Genomic DNA, 18,793 nt, shown 5'->3' with positions numbered 1-18,793 from the left:
GGAAACTTGCTGTGCCATATCAGTCCTAGGTTCAGGGCAATTCTCTTGCACTGCCTTCTCCCTTAATTGCTCCCTTCCCTATGGCAGCAAAACTTTGGTTTCACAACCAGCCCAGCCAGACTTCTTGCCAGACACAAATCATGAGCTAAGTGCAGCGGTGGTTGCGAGGTAATTGCAGCCCACGCTGCCCAAACAAGTCTGGATAGACCTCAGGCTCTAGAAAGGTCACACCACTGAGGAAAGCAGCAGAAGGTATCTTTAGGGCTGGCACCTGGAACCATTGTCCCATCTGCTAAATGGACAGGCCAGGCCTGCACATTCCTAGGGTATGAGTCTGACTTGATGGATCTCCCATGCGCTGCTTTCTTATTTTGACATATGTTGTTCTAGGCATGGCTTAGAGGGCACAAAGGTGGGACTGCCCTTGAAGACCGTCTGGAAACTTGAAAATATTGCTGTGGCCCATCCTTTGACAGGCACAGGCCAATGAGAATTTGTCTTACACCTGTCTTACAATGCTCTACTGATCCACTGATCTACATGTACCAGTGATCTACCACAGACGTCCAGTGATCTACCGGTAGATCATGATCTACCTGTTGGACGTGCCTGTCCTATATGAAGAGCATCTCCCCAGCTCCAACATGTGCATTAAGATCTGCTAATAGGATCCTCCCCCCCCCTTTGCAGATTCAAGACTAGCATCCACTGGAGCTTCATTCATAAATGTTCTCCATGAGTTCACTGAATATGTAGAAGGTGGAACCGCCAGAAGCGTGCCTTCTGGATCTGCCCCCAACATTGGTGTGGCATCTGCCTTCATCCTCTGCCCATTTGGTGGAAGGTCTGAATGGTAATTCTATGTATGTGCATGCTACAGTACTGCCTATGTACTATGTACCCCTTTGGATGTCCCACAAAGGTGTTTAGGCCTGTACCTAGCACTTGCTGGTAGATAGAAGTGTAGCTCTTTAACCATGAATCACAGCTTCCTATAAACAGCATCCATCTTAGAAAGGCCACCTGGTCGGGAGTTGTGGGGCCATGTGTCCCTTAGAGCTAGGGCTACCTAGGCTCACATGTGAGTCATAAAACAGTGACTCAGCACTTTTAAGTGCTGAGTAGCGTAGGATTGGAATATCTAGGTTGTCCCATTACTTTGTAGCTCACTGTTGGCCATGACTACTCACCTGAACTTGCCATACATAAACTTAGAGAAGGTCACGGGGTGGTGACCCCAGGCATGGGAGCTGAAGTATCGACAGCACTCCCAGATAATATATCAGGACCAAGGCCACAAAGGGTGAGTTGGACTCATGGTGCAGGCCATGATGTTGACACCAGTGCTGCACATTTCACCTGTAAGGTGTTCAACCTGTTGCCTGCCCAAGAAGGGAAAGGGATTCTTGGGCAACAGATGGGGCTGTAAGATCTTTTCTGATTCCTGTGATTGCTGCACTGCAGGAGTTTGGACTAGATGACCCTTCAAAACCTACAGTTCTCTGATTCTGTGGTTCCTCTTGTGTTGTTCCTTTTTTCCCCTCACCCTGCTCATAAAATCCATTAAAGTACAACCTTGGTGGTCTTCATTGTCCATGTGAACTCCAAAAAACGTCTGCCTTAGGCATCAGTGCGGTGTAGTGGTTAAGAGTGGTAGACTCGTAATCTGGTGAACCCGGTTCACGTCTCCACTCCTCCACATGCAGCTGCTGGGTGACCTTGGGCTAGTCACACTTCTCTGAAGTCTCTCAGCCCCACTCACCTTACAGAGTGTTTGTTGTGGGGGAGGAAGGGAAAGGAGAATGTTAGCTGCTTTGAGACTCCTTTGGGTAGTGATAAAGCGGGATATCAAATCCAAACTCTTCTTCTTCATCAATAACCTTTGGCAGACCACCCCCTACCTTTCAGAGATCCAGTATAGCTAAAGGAGCGTCTCCACCCCCATCGTTCTGCCCGGACACTGAGGTCCAGCTCCGAGGGCCTTCTTGTGGTTCCCTCATTGCGAGAAGCCAAGTTACAGGGAACCAGGCAGAGGGCCTTTTCGGTGGTGGCGCCGGCACTGTGGAACGCCCTCCCATCAGATGTCAAAAAGGAAAACAGCTATGAGATTTTTAAAAGACATCTGAAGGCAGCCCTGTTTAGGGAGGCTTTTAATGTTTAAGAAATTAGTGTATTTTAATGTTTCTGTTGGAAGCCGCCCAGAGTGGCTTGGGAAACCCAGCCAGATTGGCGGGGTATAAATAAATTATTATTATTATTATTATTATTATTATTATTATTATTATCTCATGAGATGCACAGTTGACACCATTTGTTTTACAATTTTGTGTGTGTTGTAAGCCGCCCAGAGTGGCTGGGGGAACCCAACCAGATGAGTGGGGTATAAATAATAAAATTGTTGTTGTTGTTGTTGTCGTTGTCGTTGTCGTCGTCGTTGTTACCCCACACCCCTCAGCAGCCATTTTGTGACTGATGCCTGTGGCACTTCCTCAAAATTTGAAATGGGCCCCTAGGCCCCTGAAAGGTTGGCAACCCCTGTTTTGTGTGGTTGAGTTGTACTGTATTTTATTGTATCCTTGGGGTTTTGTGTGTTTTTCATGGCAAGGTTTTATTATAACGGCATATGTTGTTCTCTGCCTTGTGCGAACTTGGTCCAGAAAGGTAGTTTAGCAGTATTTAAATATATAAACACCTCTGCCACCCTGAACTCAGTGAGAACTGAGCATGCTCAGTAAGCGTGGAATGACAATTGCCTGTTGAGGGCAACACAACTGAGGCGAGGAGGGAATGGGATAAAGTGGCTAGAATCCTGAAGAGGGAGCACTCCACACACTGCAACATTTTGTTGTGGGTCCTTTTTGTAAGTAAATAACCTTGAGGCATACATAAAGCGCTAGGGAATCCAAGGAGAGGCAATGCCACAGCACAATAATGACCCCTCCCAATGGCTGGTAGAATATGGCAATAAATCTCGGCTTTCTTATCTTTATTTTGAGATCAAGGTCCCAGTGCGGTAGCATCTCCCCATGGCACTAACAAGTGTCTGCAGCACGGTTGACTGAGTTGTTCCGCATGACGCTCTGAATCCAGTCGGTGAATCGGCAGATTTTTGTGTAGACCCCAGGCTTGCCGGACTGTGCGCAGATCTGCATCCCCCACGAGACGATCCCTTCGAGTTTCCCGTTGCACACCAGGGGCCCACCGGAGTCGCCCTGCCGAGCAGAAATATTCACATACTTATTTAGAATATTTATATTCTAAACTCATGAATCAAAAGATAAAGCAACGAGAAAAGGGCAACAACAAGGAAAGCCAAAACTCCCTCAACTTCTCCTCCCCAAAACGACAGGGGCCTCGGTCGGCACCATGGGTGGAATCTGAAGATGACATTGTGCACCATTTTGAGGGGCCCAGGTATGGACCATCTGAAACTGCTTTGAACTGGTGTTCTGGCAAACATCTTTATTATTTTGTGAGGGGTTTTTTGGCCAATAGGGGAAAGCCTCTCACCTGGCAGGAGTCTATGCCACCACTGCTTACACCAGCACACAGCATGTTTTCCGTGATACCATTGGGGTATGCCTGGTTGCACTCTTCATTTGAAATTGTGTAGACCTGGGCACACTGCAGGATGTCAGGAAACTGTGCTGCAAACAAAGAACACCGATGGTTTTATGGAGGTGCTGGTGAGAAAGCCACCACTTTTATCATGAGCCCCAGCCTAAGTTGACCCGTGGATCGTTTTATATTTCACTATCGACTTCCTATATATGGCATTACTCAGGAATTGTGAGAAACCAAATAATCAGAGCTGTTTTGAAATCAGGGGTTAAAATCAGTGCAGTTTTTAAAGATTCAGCCTTGTTTCAAAATGGCATCCAACTGCATCCAAACACAGGCCAGAACCTGCTTGATCTCAGGAGCCACCATGCTCAATGGGGTTATAATATTTCAAGAGGTGTCCAAAGGTATAGTGAAGAAACAACTTTCAAAAATATAAATAACTGTTGGTTTTGATTGTTAGTCGCCGTGTTCTGTTAACTTCAAGCAAATAGATAGATAGATAGATAGATAGATAGATAGATAGATAGATAGATAGATAGATAGATGCAGGCCAGGAGTTCTGGAGCAGTGAACCTTTGGACGTTTGGTGTAGTTGGTAGTATAACGTTGTAGCTCCACCTACCTGCATACAGGTAAATAAACACATTGGACTGCATCCAACCAATTTCTACTTAGACTAGACCCATCAAAATTAATGAACCAAAGTTAGTCATGGCCATTCATATCAGTGGGTCTACTCTAACTAACATTGAACACAACCCATTTTGCAGGGACTACACAGGGCATGCTAATTTGATCCTCTCAATATAATATAATATAATATAATATAATATAATATAATATAATATAATATAATATAATATAATATTTATTATTTTGCAATTTCCCTAAAAGGAATGGCACTTATGCTGGCATTCCCTTCTGAAGATCAGTCAGAATACTGGTTCTCTTTGTTCTGCTGCATACCCAGGGCAGATGACTGATAACGTCAAGAGCAGAGGGTACTTGGTACCAAGATGGCCAGTTGGAGACTTTGATGACCCTCAAAAACTAGAACTGAAATTGGGAAGCAAAGCAAATCGGAGCTTCACATTTAGAAGGATTCTTTGTTTTTGTTTTTTGCATTGTGTAAATTTGAATCTGGGCTCTTAATAGCACTGAAATAACCCCTTCGTTACTGGAAGCACTCTGAAATATGAGAGAATGGCTATAGCAGAAGATATGAAAGGGAAATAACTAGCATTGTGGCTAATTGATCTGTTAGTTTACTCGGTGAAGAAAAAGTTTAATTTACTAAAAAAACCAACAAACCACCCAGCATATTTTTCATTTTTGAAAAACTGCACATATTAATTTAAAAACCTGCAGATGACAACCACCATCTTAAAAGAGGCACCACACTTTACTTTCACATAGGAAAGAACGCCTCTTCAGCTCAAAAGGGAATCACAGAATGGGATGCCTCCTCTTTTAAGGAGGACACCTGGGAAAGAATACTTTTTCTCTCTAGATGGAATGCATTTTGGAGGGAATGCATCTTAAGAGAAAATCATAGGATGGAATGCTCTCAAGAGGGAATCCCCCTATTAGGAGAATACCTCTTCAGCTTCATGCATAATTTATAAGGTAAGCTGCTTACTCTCGTTTTCTACCCACATGCAAATTTCCACACATTTAATGAACCCCAATGATTAACTGATGATCATTCTTAAAAACAAAACGAAACTGGGCGACAGACGTTGAAATACTTGGAGATCAAAAGGATATAGGGCAGGGCGTGACAATTGGGCGGGGGATTTAAAAGCTGCGCAAAAGACAGAGAGAAAATATGAATGAGAAATAGTGGGGAGGGCCATCAGCTCTACCCCCACCACATCCATGCCCCCAGTATGTATTGAAAATTATCTACTGTACATTGAGGGGTTGTCGTAGTCCCCCAGCCTGACACCTGGCACCGAGTGTTAGGCTGAACACATTGGGTAGATAGCTGAACAGGCCTGACATATTCATTGATGAAGGCGGGATTGCTCAGTCGTATCAACATGATGTCACTGTCATGTGTGGTGGGGTTGTAGTTGGGGTGTGGGAATTTCTGTGCAGATGTGATGCATTGCTCTGAGCCCTCGTTCGCCCTGAGGCTGTGATCACCCATCCTTGTGTGGATGACCCTGCATAGGATGAGAACAGGAAGGAGAAGGGGAGAAGAAAAAGAAAAGAAAGAAAAGCCGTAAGAACATAAATCTAAGAAGAGTCTTGCTAAATCATTCCAAAGACCCACTTGGACCTCCGTCCTGTCTCCCAGAGCAGCCACCGCTTGTAGATGTGGCCAGCCATGGAGAGGAGTAGGCCTGTTCTCCATGAAAATTGAGAAAATTGACAGGGCACTGAACCTCAGAGAGGAAGCATTTCAACCACAATAATGGGATAATCACTTGACCTTTCCATAACACCCCAGAATCAGAGCTGGAAGAGATCTCGAAGATAATCTAGTGTCAATCACAAAATGGCTGCCGTGGGGGGTGTAGCATAACACAAAATGGTGGCCTCTTGCTCACAGAGAGAAACTCATTGCACTTCTCCTCTGTTCAGAATGGGAAGAAGGGTGGGTGTGTACTCCTGGCATCTAATGAAATGTGGGCATGTTTGGTTCATAGCTGCCAAGTTATCCCTTTTTTTAAGGGAAATTCCCTTATGCTGAATAGGCTTCCTCGTGAGAAAAGGGAAAACTTGGCAGCTATGGTTTGGTTTAGTTCACATTTAAAGGCAAATCTACTTGATTCGTAGTTCTTGAAACAACACACTGAACCAAAACAGAGTCATCCTTCAAAATTCATTTTTCTCCAGATTTTGCAGTACAGTTCTCCCACAAAGTAATGTGTTCAGTACCAGTGTTTCACTACCACACCTTCTTCCCCTCCTCTCCCATGGGATAGAGAAATAGATAGATTTATCTAAAGCAGTGTTTCCCAACCTTGTGCCTCCAGCTGTTTTCGGACTACAATTCCCATCATTCCTGACCACTGGTCTTGCTAGCTAGGGATGATGGGGGTTGTAGTCCCAAAACATCTGGAGGCACAAGGTTGGGAAACACTGATCTATAGGTAACACAAGCCTGGTATAGGTAGTATTTACAGGTTTTGAATCCCAAATCAGCCATGAAGCGAAGTGTATCTCCGCCAACCAACCTCACCAAATTGTTGTGAGGGTAAAATAGAGCTCATTGGAGGAAAGGCAGCCTGTATATTTAACAAATCCAAAATAACAATGAATAAAGTGGAATTTCAGACTTCATTACTGAAAAACCTAACGAGAGTCACTTTTTTTAAAAAAGTGAAACTATAAGGATACCTTTTCCATAGGAATAGGAAGACAAGTGCTTTTTAAGGATGCTTGTTAAGTGAGAAAGTTTCTGCATCCTCCTTCCTTGGACCACTGTTGCTGTTGGGGCAGGCTCATGAGAAGTGTGTTTGTAATTTGCCTTCAGTCATTTCCATGAGTAAGCAACTTAAAAATAAATAAAAAATTGCTCAGTTTACAAGATGATCTGCAAGATTACTGCTCTGATTACTGCACTGTCCAGATTACCTGATGACTATGTACACATGAAGTATGAGCACTAAACAACACTGACTCATGGAAGGCCTTCCAGTGAGGCAATAGGAGAGGAAGGGATGGCACCGAGACTTCTTGTCTCCTTGTGGGTAACCAGCTAAAAGGCTAAAAGAGTCACCCTCCCTTCATGGTAGCGCCTTAGGAAACTATAATCCTCTTCTCTCTCCAAGGTAAACATGGTGAGGTCTTCTGTAAACCGTTTCCTGCAAGACTTGTCTTCCAAATGCTTCATCATCCTTTTTGACCATGGTGCAGCAGAGCAGGAATGTGGTGAAGAGGAAGGGCATTTTTCTCAGAGCAGGAATGATGGCATCATCTTCCTGGTTAATTGACAGACCCTCCTCGCTCTGACGTGAATGCTCTCGCTCTCACATTTTTGCTATTGTTTGTGACAGATTAGTATAGAGAAGGGCATATTCTACGACTGTCAGCTGATCCCAATAAATCAAAAATTATGCTATTCTTTGTATGTAGTCTCATCCATACTGTTTGAAGTGTATAAGCAAGCTTCCTGTAGATCCATTAATTCTCCATTGTCCACATGATGTTTTCCTCCAAATCACTGCCTCCCCACACTTCCCCCTCCCTCTGTCCAGATCTCCGTATACCTTCCCCTTTTTAGAGCATCCCTGTTATGAGAAAATCTGGATTGAGGGAGGGGATAGTGATTGGGAGGAAGATGTCATGTGTGTGGGATAAATCAGCTTCATATAACCAACATGCTTAATACATGAAGGGGTTAAGACCATAGAGTAAGTTGTCCTGACAGCCTTAGCTAGGTCATGCCCCCTCACCTTGGGAGCATAGATTACCAAACTCTTTGTTCTCCCACTTTCCACCATGTAAACCTACCAGTAAGGATGTCTAAGCTGGATGTTGCAAGCTTAGGCCACATGGCCTTAGTAAGCCATCTTTGTGTTTCTATACAAATAATTTAGAAACATTTACCACTTTGAAACTAGCCTAAGGTTTGCTACCTGTCTTTTCTTGCTGCTGTGTAGACAAACTCATGAATCTGACCTTTGAAGAGTTTGTAAGTAAACAATATTTAACTTACCAAATGTGTGATTTCTTTCTATGCTAAGGGAAGCTGGGAGCTTTGGAAGAAACATAGAAGGGGGTATTTTAAAAGTCTTAACAGCCTATATTTCCATGCTTTGCCGCATGTTTTGTGATTTCGAATCTCTGCTGGGGCCCTCTCATCAAAGATTACTTGCCCCAAACCTGGATCTAGGCATCCAGGGAATTCTCCTTTCTATTTTACCAACAACAATCTAACAATATGAACAATTAATAGTTACAGGAAGCTACTAGCCACATTAAATAACAGAATGGTGTGTGTGTGTGTGTGTGTGTGTGTAGCCAACATCTTTTGTATTTTAACAAGCCTACTCAGGCATATAATTTAGTCATCTATGTTTCTTATACAGGTAGGTAGCCGTGTTGGTCTGAGTCAAAGCAAAATAAAAAAATTCCTTCAGCAGCACCTTAAAGACCAACTAAGTTTTTATTTTGGTATGAGCTTTCGTGTGCATGCACACTTCTTCAGATACACTGAAACAGAAGAGCCAGACCCTTATGTATATTCAGAGGGTGGTGGGTGTGGGTGTGAATGGGTGATGGGCTGATAGGAGTGGTAAACCTGTTGATGGCTGTTAACGACTGCTGATGACTACAATAGGTCCTGCAGGGAAAAAGCAAGGGCTGAGGCGCTAAAGAAAGCTTGATCATGCATAATGAGATAAGAATCCTATGTCTTTGTTCATCCCAGGTGGCTCCATGGTTTTAAGCTTGGTAATGAGTTCCAATTCAGCATTTGATGGCATACACAATGTTAGAAGGTGAGCAATTAAATAGTCCTGAGATGGTATGTTGGATGTTGTTGGGGCCAGCTATCAACAGGTTTACCACTCCTATCAGCCCCAACAACATCCAACATACCATCTCAGGACTATTTAATTGCTCACCTTCTAACATTGTGTATGCCATCAAATGCCAACAGTGCCCTTCAGCTCTCTATATTGGACAAACAGGACAAACCCTACGCCAAAGGATAAATGGACATAAATCTGACATCAGGAACCACAAGACAGAGAAACCAGTAGGAGAACACTTCAATCTCCCAGGACATTCTATACAAGAATAGAATGCAGCTGTTTTATTACAGAAAAATTTCAGAAACAGACTGGAAAGAGAAGTTTCTGAATTGGAACTCATTACCAAGCTTAAAACCATGGAGCCACCTGGGATGAACAAAGACATAGGATTCTTATCTCATTATGCATGATCAAGCTTTCTTTAACGCCTCAGCCCTTGTTTTCCCCCCGCAGGACCTATTGTAGTCATCAGCAGTCGTTAACAGCCATCAACAGGTTTACCACTCCTATCAGCCCATCATCCATTCCCACCCACCCCCACCACCCTCTGAATATACATAAGGGTCTGGCTCTTCTGTTTCAGTGTATCTGAAGAAGTGTGCATGCAGACGAAAGCTCATACCAAAATAAAAACTTAGTTGGTCTTTAAGGTGCTACTGAAGGAATTCTTTTATTATGTTTCTTATAGTCATCTTTGTTTTTACCTGTTTTATTGTGTGTATACTTTGCTGCTGTTGTTGTTTTTACACCTTCCGTTTCCGTAACATTGGCTACAATGCAACATTAAAACCGCTCCAGGGATGCTAATAATCCCAAAGCCCTTCTCCCAGGATCAGCAATCTTGAGTTTCCTTACCCCTGTTGGTTACAGTGAGCAGCGGTAATAACCCAGTACTTGTCTATCAGAACGCCTCCGCACAGAATATCTGGTCCATTTCTCTTGCTATTTGAGAGGACAACCTGGTAGCGCTGTTCGCCAAGGGTGCAGTCTTGGCCCCCGATGATCCGCGACTCATCCTGTGCAGCCACTGTGGAAGAAAACCAGCTAAGGTGAGAGATGGCTTCCACCATACCTAGCGATACCACACTGGCTAAGCAGCAAGGATCTCAGCCACCAGCCCAGCTTAGTTAAAAGAGGGAGGAACCTCTTTCAGCCTGAGGTCTGCATTCCCCCATGGGCAGCCTTCCATGTATGCCATTATGCTGCTGGTGGCTGGGGCCAAAGGTGAAAGTGGGTGGAATTACAGATGGGACTCCACACTTTGTGTAGAGGGCAATTTTTCCAGCCTTGCAAAAGTCAGCTGTTTCTGCACTTCCCTCTACATATGCTTCTCTTCATCCGGGCAAGCAAGGACACAACCTGGTCAGCCAAAAGCCCCCCGGGAGCAAGGCTACCGAGAGGGACATGACCTGCAGAAAGTGCCAGGGCTTGGATAGACCACACTGAGTCACCAAATTTGAAGTCCCTGATCCCCGGCCCAGATGAGTGCATAGAAATTCTATGGCAGCGCTTCAGAATCATTTATCTATTACATTTATGGAACACCACCTTCACAACCATAAAGGCTCATCCACATGCCCTTTTTGCCTCATGTTTGCTATGCACTTTAAAGCTCAATGTCCAAGCATTTTTATTTTTTGCTCCGCTGTTTTCCCCAGGAAAACCCGCTCCTTAAGGCTGAATTGGAACTAACAGCAATTTGGTCAGATTCAGCTGTAAATAGTGGATTTTCATGAGGGAATCACTGGGGCAAAAGAAAAAAGTGCTTGGAGAAGGAGCTTTAAAGCATGAACCTGTGCCTAGAAATGTGGCAGAAAATGAAGTCTGGACGAGCCCCAGGTTCGCTCAGCCCGGATACTGAGGGCCTCCTATGAGGGCTTTCTGGTGGTTCCCTCAATGCGAGAAGCAAAGTTACAGGGAACCAAGCAGAAAGCCTTCTTGGTAGTGGCCCCCGCCCTGTGAAATGCCCTCTCATCTGATGTTAAGGAGATGAGTAATTACATAACATTTAGAAGACACCTGAAAGCAGCCCAGCCAGATGAGTGGGGTAATAATAATAATAATAATAATAATAATAATAATAATAATAATAATCATCATCATCATCATCATCTGGGTGGATGACAAAATACAATGCAAAGTTTAAATGATAACACCCTCAAAAAACAATTATTATTTTAAAACTCTAAACAGCTAAAGCCAATGCAAGCACAGCAATTAAAAACAAATGTAAAGCAAATGAAGGGAATAATTAAGTGCAAAGATATAAAATAGGGATGAGGAACTGGCCACCCTCTAGGTGTTGATGGACTACAACTCCCGTCATTCCCAGCCATTGACTAGGCTGGCTGGGGCTGATGGGAGTTGGAGTCCAGCAGCATTTAGAAGGTTGTAAAAGCACTAAAAGTGATGTGGGAGAGAACTTGGGAGAACAAAAAGGTCTTCTTTGCCTGGTGCCTAAAAAACAAGTAAAGAATAATGCATGCCAAGTAAGCATGACAAAGGAGGCTACTCTACAGAGGGGCACAAGCTGCAGAAAGATTTTCCTATCTCCCCAGGACCACTTTTGGCAATATGAAGGAAGGACACGCACTCACTCCTGATCTTCAAGCCATACTTTCAGCCCAGGTGATACTTCCCTACCTGTAGGAGTCAGCAGAACTACCATCGCCAGAAGCCTCATGGCCCTGCAGGGAGTAGATGCCACCTGCATGTGTCTGTCTTGTTGTTGGCGGTGCTGTTGGATCGAAAGCAGTTCATTGTCACCGAATTCATCACCCTTAAATCCAAGCTGGCCCCACCTTCCTTGACATTGTCTAGAAGGATCCAGTTATGTGGGTTCTTCACCCGCCCACACAACCAGCCTGCTGATGCTCAGCCCCTGGAATCAGGAGGAAGGAAGCTCTTGGCTGCGACCCTTAGTCCTGGCATGGTCCTTACTATGCCAGCCTGAGCTGTCTGCCAGCAGAGACTGAGGTTAAGGTGATTTCCCAATGCTTCCGAATGGTGAGCTGAATGATTCCAGGGACTTCTGGGCCCCCATGACTTTGCAGGTGCCTTGGCTTAAATACAAAAGAACGTCAACACCACCAGGTAAACACAGTCTAATCTACAACCCGGTTAAGTTGAATTGCTTGCATTATATCTGAATTCGTTGGCTTCAATCCAATTATCTTATCACCACTGTGCTCCAGAGCAAGGCACTAATTACAAAGTGTGAGCATCAATTCACACATCTGAATTTGGGGAGAAAGAAGGGACAGGCCACCCTAATAGCTTTTCCTGTTGCTGCTACTGAAGTAGCACTGCTGCCATCAGTGGGCTGCTGCGTTCATGGCCTTGGATCCCATCCCCACTAAATGCAAAGGAGTAGGACTAGCCTTCTGCCAGAAGTGCGTCAAGGTTTCTTTCCAACTGGGAGAGATGTGTTCCACTGCTAAAAACAAGAAGCAACGCACAGCATTTGGAGGGTAAAACCCAGGAAAGACCCACACAATTTCCATGAGGCCACAACCTTGCAGAAAAGCTAGTTGGGTCTGAGTCTGAACAGTGCCTTGATTGGGGGGTGGGGGTGGCCTGACACAACGTCCTGACATCACGTGCATGACATCACATGATCTCCTGAGGTGCAAAGCTAGGGTGTGTGGAACCGAACGTGGTGGCAGCGAGGCCACAGTGGCCGGCAACCTCCGTCCTCCCGCTCTTCCTGAGAAGGTGCCCCCCGCCAGTGGTGGCAGAAGCAGCAGGAGGAGAGGAGCTACCGACTATTGAGCCACACCACAGCTGGCTCCGTGTTTGCCCTCTGAACATTGAGACCCCCTGGCCACCTCAAAAGAAAGAAAGAAAGAAAGAAAGAAAGAAAGAAAGAAAGAAAGAAAGAAAGAAACATTGGAAGAGAACACTTGCAAACCCTGAAAACATTTTTTTAAATCACTCTTTCTCAGCAGCTGAATTAAAGATTACAGGGCAGGACATCTAAGGACTGTAGTCACTGCAGCCCTACTCAAGAGTAGACCCAAGGGGAATTAATGAGACTAAGTTAGCATGTTCATTAACACCAGCAGGTCTCCTCTGAGTAGGACTAGCTACTAGCCTAAGATCCCCACACCATGGAAGCACTACTGGGACCCGTTGAATGATGGCTGATGAGTTAAACACGATTTCAAGAAAGGTCCACAAAGAACGGAAAAGAAGAAGACATGAACTACAAAACAGGGAAAGGTCTGAGCAAGGGGTCGGGATCGTGGGTGGGTTGAGGTCAATGTTATAAATATCAAAATGCTGGAAGCAGAAAAGAGGATTCATTTCCAAAGCAAAGCTGAGATGAGATCCTCCCCTCTTTTCAAAAATAAATGTTGCCCCTCCCTGTGAAAAATGGGTGGGGGGGAGCATTTCCCCATGAAACATTTTGGGAGGTGGTTTGTCACTTCTGCAGTGGACAGGAATCTGTTGGGAGAGCCTGGCACTGCTTTCCACTGACCACAAACCCCCAAATGCCTTGGGAGCGACACAAAGCGATGCAACACGATATAAATCCCCAGACATGCCATGAAGTTCCTCTGGAAAGTGGCTGCAGAGAGAACTTTCCTTGGCTTTGAGTGACAAAGGCTATTTCGTTAAATTATATCTATGTATACCCTGCCTTTTTCTCTGGCAGGTACTTGAGGCAGTTTACAAATAAAACAGCTAAAATATGGGGGTGGGGGAACAATAATTTTTTTAAAAAATATATTAAGGATATCTATTAAAAACATGCAGATATTTACAATAAAGACAGCATAGAACCAGCTCTTTCATGAAAAGCAGTCCATTCTCAAAAGCCTGTTGAAATAAGGTCTTCACCTGCCAGTGGAAGGTCAACAAGGAGGGAGCCAGTCTGACTTATCTAGGGTGGGAGTTCCTAAGCCTGGGCTGAGAAAGCCCTTCCAGTCATACCTGACAGGGCGTCAGGACTGAGAGAAGAGACACCCCTGAATATCTCAAAATCCAAGCAGGTTCACATGAGGGAATCTACGGCTTGTGGGATTAATTAGGCCCTCCAAGGCGTTCTGGCCATGCCATGCCAACCTGCCTACACCTAACTATAAATTTGAAAGTTAAAAAACAAAAACAAGGGGAAATATCCTAAGATTAAGTACAGTAAAAAACAACCTCCTCCTCAATATTTCAGATACATCTCTCCCCCCTCACCCACCACAACTTTTCAGAAGAGTTTCGTCTCCCACCCTGGCAAATGGTTGGATTTTTTTTGGGGGGGGGGGACATTTTTGGCACAGCTCTATTCCAAATATATCATTTGAAATTGCAATAAAGGGATATGTCAAATCTTTTGGCAGAAAACCATTAAAAATGCTGATTTTACAGTATTTTATTTGTCAGAGATGCACTTCCATCTATGCAGCAGCCTCAATTACTGTATATAAATAGCAGAAATATGCATTTGAAAGCCCTGCATTATCTCTAACTATATCAGGCTGGCCTTTCCCGACTGCTCTACCCTCTTTTAAGTGAAGAGCAAGATTTTATATACAGTAAGCCTGCACCTTACGCAGCGTTACGTTCCAGGCATTGCACCTAAAGCCAAAATGGCTTATGGTCAAAGCCCATTGGGTTCAAAGTCATTTTCCCCAGAACCCTGCCCCCCTTCCAACCTCCTCACCTTTTTCGCCATTTGTGTAAAGTTAAATGCACACAAGTTGCAGTCTTAGAGTGTGTGTGTGTGTTTATTCCAAGTGATAATTCATTTCTCAGTGTGAAATTACAGCAAATGTTTTGAATGTTTGACTTTCTCAAGCCGTATTATTCTCTCTAAACTGCAGGAGTTTTTCTTTCCCCCCCTTTTTGTAGAACAGGGGACAGAATCCAAGAGAGAAAATGTCCCTGAACCCACTTTTGTTGCACTATGCCCCCTCCAGATAGCAATAATAATATGGGAAGCGTCTCAGAATAAAGAATAAAAGCAGAATAAACCCACTACTAATGCACTACGGTTGTGTCAAGAACATGTCGCAAAATACACCTGCAAGAAAGCCCTGGCTTGGACGGGCCCCTCAACCGTTTGCCTTGCTGCCTTTGGGCTTTCCCCCAACTCCTCACCTCACTCACACAAAGGCATAGTCACCTGCAGGTCCTGAGAGGAAAGAATCACTTGCAGCCGCGGAGATTCCACAGTAAGAAGATGCGTCTGCGGTTGCTGCCGCCGCTGCTGCCTGGGCTATGAGTCAAATGTGCCTTATCTGCCCATCTTCCCTTGATCAATCGCCCTGTGTTTATCCATCGCACATGTTTAGACAAGGAGGGCAACTCCCTTGGGGCTTCTTACCATGCGCAACTATCAGAGCAATCCTGCTCCTTCTGTTTTGTGTACTGGGATCTCCAAAGCACCTGCAACCGTTGTCAGGCTCCTTTTCTAGTGCTGCTTGGAATCAGGCCACCCGGGGAGAAAGATCTCCAAAAAAGGTCTGCCTCCAGTTCACAATTTGTTCCACCCTTTGCACCGTATATATATTTGCCCACATCTCCCTGCTGTGATGCTATCCTGCCCTGCCAAGCACTTTCTTCTCCTCCTGGTCCTGGCGATGCAGAAGAGCTAAAGTGACCATCACAGAAGCCACCACCTTCGTTATTACGGGGAGGTGTTTTTTTTTTATAAAAAAGTCAAGGCATCTGAAGGCATCTAACATGATGACCGTTGTAACATCTTGTGGTTGTGTGAATTCCATAAACGACCATGGAAACGATGGCGGCTAGCTTGCCTTGACAGTCACACAAATGTTTCCTGCTGATGCTGTAGAAAGGTGTTTAGGAAGCTGGTGCGGGTTTCAATCTGTTTTTCAGTCCATTGGTTTAAAGTCTCAATTAACTGATATTAGTTTTTCTTATTGGTATTTTTTTAAAAAAACTTTTTTTGTAAACTGCTTTGAGGTTATTTTGCAGTGTATAAATTTTATGAAATGGATAAAAAGATAAATACATATTTTAGTGGGGAAGTAGAAAGAAGAGCCGGGATCTGGGTGTTTTCAGTTGTTAGGTGGCGTATAACATCTGTATGAGAATGACGATCTTTTCCCTGGATGAACCATGCAGCACATAGTATGCAGCCCACAGCTATGCACATCTGCTTTGGGGTCCTATAGATGACGCACAAAGTGTTATGTGGCCTGTGGGAATTTATCTCAGTACATCTGACAAAAATCCAAGGTAAGGCAGTATTATTATCCTCTCCCTGTCTGTAAATCTAGCTTGCCTTCTCATATTGCATATTGCACATGCCACAGCTAATGTATTTATTTGTTTGAAAGATTTATCTCCAGCAGATTCTACATCCCTGTGCTAGCATTATAAAATTATCATCAACTGGGGATGGGCAAGTCTGCCCATTTTGATTTCTCTCGGTTTCTCATTCTTCCAATCTTAAATTCAGTTCTCCACACTTCCACACCTGTTTTTTTTTTAAGTCCCCACCAGCATTTTGGGCCAGTCACTGTCTTTCAGCTAGGGATGGGGGAGAAATTCAGTTCAGTTCACATTTAAAGATGAATCTGCCTAATTTGTACTTCCTGGAGCAACACGCAAACACAGCCATCCTTTGGAATTCACGTTTTCCCAAATTTTGCAATGCACTTCTCCAGCCAAGAAAAGTGTTACAAAAATGCATATACTAGGGTAAATTTAACAATGCATGTATCAGTGAAAATAGCATGGAAAATATATTAGGTGAAATCGCTTGCAAAAAAATGTGTGCAGTAGGAGGAATACACCAAATAATGCTGACAAATTTTCTTGAGAAGGTTTTTTTCAGAGTTCACTGACCAGTGTGGAGAACTGTACTTATGATTGCAAAAGAGAGAAACTGAGAGAAACCAAAACTGATAGTTAATGCATTTGACAGGGTTGGAGTGGGAGATAAAAGGGGAGGGGGAAGTACCATGTATATCACTAAGGAAAAAGTGACAAGTGGGGTGCCATAGGGTTCTGTCCTGGGCCCGTTGTTGTTCAACGTCTTTATAAATGACTTGGATGAAGGAATTGAGGGGATGCTCATCAAATTTGCAGATGACACCTACCTGGGAGGGGTAGCTAATGCATCAGAAGAGAGAATCAGAATTCAAAATGATCTTAACAGATTGGAGAACTGGGCGCAAGCTAACAAAATGAATGTCAATAGGGACAAATGTAAGGTTCTGCACTTAGGCAGGAAGAACCAGATCAGGCGTCAGCAACGTTTTCTGCCCGTGGGCCGGAGGAATCCCACGGACTATCGTCCATGGGCCAGACATGGGCCACACAGGCGCAGAAGTCATTTCCGTTGCCGTGCTGCCCATGTCTGGAACACCGGAAATGGCTTCTGCGCATGTCCACGGCTGCGCAGAAGCGGTTTCTGGCGCTGCGGACATTTTGGAAATGGGCAGCGCAGCACCAGAAATCGCTTCTGCGCATGTCCAAGGCTGCACAGAAGCGATTTCCAGTGCTGGCCGCCCATTTCCAAAATGTCTGCAGCGCCAGAAATCGCTTCTGTGTCTGCGTAGACACGATTTCCGGTGCCGCTTGGTGAGTCCCTGCGCCGTGCTGCACCGGTTTACCACAGCAAGCGGGGGACTTGCCGAGCAGGCGGCTCGGTTCACGGGCGGCCTGTGGGCTGGATAAATGGCCTCCATGGGCTGGAGGTTGCCGATGCCTGAACCAGATGCACAAATATAGGATGGGGGACTCCTGGCTTACTAGCAGTTCATGTGAAAAGGATCTAGGGGTATTGGTGGACTACAAGCTTCACATGAGTCAACAGTGTGATGCAGCAGCAAATAAAGCTAATGCTATTCTAGGCTGCATCAACAGAAGTATAGTGTCCAGATCAAGGGAAATAATAGCCCCACTCTCTTCTGCCTTAGTCAGACCACATTTGGAATACTGTGTCCAGTTCTGGGCACCACAATTTAAGAAGGATGTTGACAAGCTGGAAAGTGTGCAAAGGATGATGACAAGGGTCAGCAAACTTTTTCAGCAGGGGGCCGGTCCACTGTCCCTCAGACCTTGTGGGGGGCTGGACTATATTTTGAAAAATATGAACAAATTCCTATGCCCCACAAATAACCCAGAGATGCATTTTAAATAAAAGGACACATCTACTCATGTAAAAACATGCTGATTCCCGGCCCGTCCGTGGGTCTTAGTTTTGGGACCCTTAACAAGGGTCTGAAAACTAAGTCTTATGGGGAATGGCTGAAGGAACTGTGTATGTTTAGCTTGGAAAAGAGGAGACCGAGAGGGGATATGATAGCCATCTTCAAATATCTTAAGGGCTGTCTCATGGAGGAGGGAGCATGCTTGTTTTCTCCTGTTCTGGAGGATAGGACTCGAACCAATGGCTTCAAGTTGCAATAAAGGGGATTCCGACTAAACATCAGGAAAAGCTTTCTGACAGTAAGAGCTGTTCAGCAGTGGAACAGACTTCCATGAGAGGTGGTGGACTTTCCTTCCTTGGAGGTTTTTAAACAGAGGTTGGATGCTTTAGTTGAGATTCCTGCATTGCAGGGGGTTGGACTAGATGACCTGCAGGGTCTCTTCCAACTCTACAATTCTATGATTCGATGATTCTGTGTTCTAATATTATGCTGCAAGATGTATTACGACATGATGCTTAATTCTTTTAAATGTATTATAATAGAGTATACGGTATGTCTTTTTCTTACATATAATCTTGAATATAATTAGTCGGGGTTAAACAAAGTTTTTGAAGTGCA

The 18,793-nt window shown here is 44.5% G+C and overlaps 1 protein-coding gene across 2 annotated transcripts; it reads right to left on the bottom strand.

The window, feature by feature from the left end:
• Positions 1-2,971: 2,971 nt before the first annotated feature.
• LOC118086567 (trypsin-3) lies at positions 2,972-15,331 on the bottom strand. Of its 2 annotated transcripts, none has more exons than XM_035118335.2 (6): positions 15,175-15,331; positions 11,697-11,790; positions 9,909-10,080; positions 5,479-5,732; positions 3,511-3,647; positions 2,972-3,212 (listed from the first exon to the last, which is right to left on the bottom strand). In XM_035118335.2, exons 2-6 carry the CDS (start codon positions 11,764-11,766, stop codon positions 3,033-3,035), a joined length of 813 nt encoding a protein of 270 aa, XP_034974226.1. In that variant the 5' UTR covers positions 11,767-11,790; positions 15,175-15,331; the 3' UTR covers positions 2,972-3,032. The 2 variants fall into 2 exon arrangements, with proteins under 2 accessions (XP_034974226.1, XP_034974227.1); XM_035118336.2 differs by having other exon boundaries at positions 15,150-15,316.
• Between the last annotated feature and the right edge of the window lie 3,462 nt (positions 15,332-18,793).

The sequence above is a fragment of the Zootoca vivipara genome, chromosome 6, assembly GCF_963506605.1.
Source record: "Zootoca vivipara chromosome 6, rZooViv1.1, whole genome shotgun sequence".
Taxonomy (NCBI): domain Eukaryota; kingdom Metazoa; phylum Chordata; class Lepidosauria; order Squamata; family Lacertidae; genus Zootoca; species Zootoca vivipara.
This window is presented reverse-complemented; position numbering and strand designations above follow the sequence as displayed.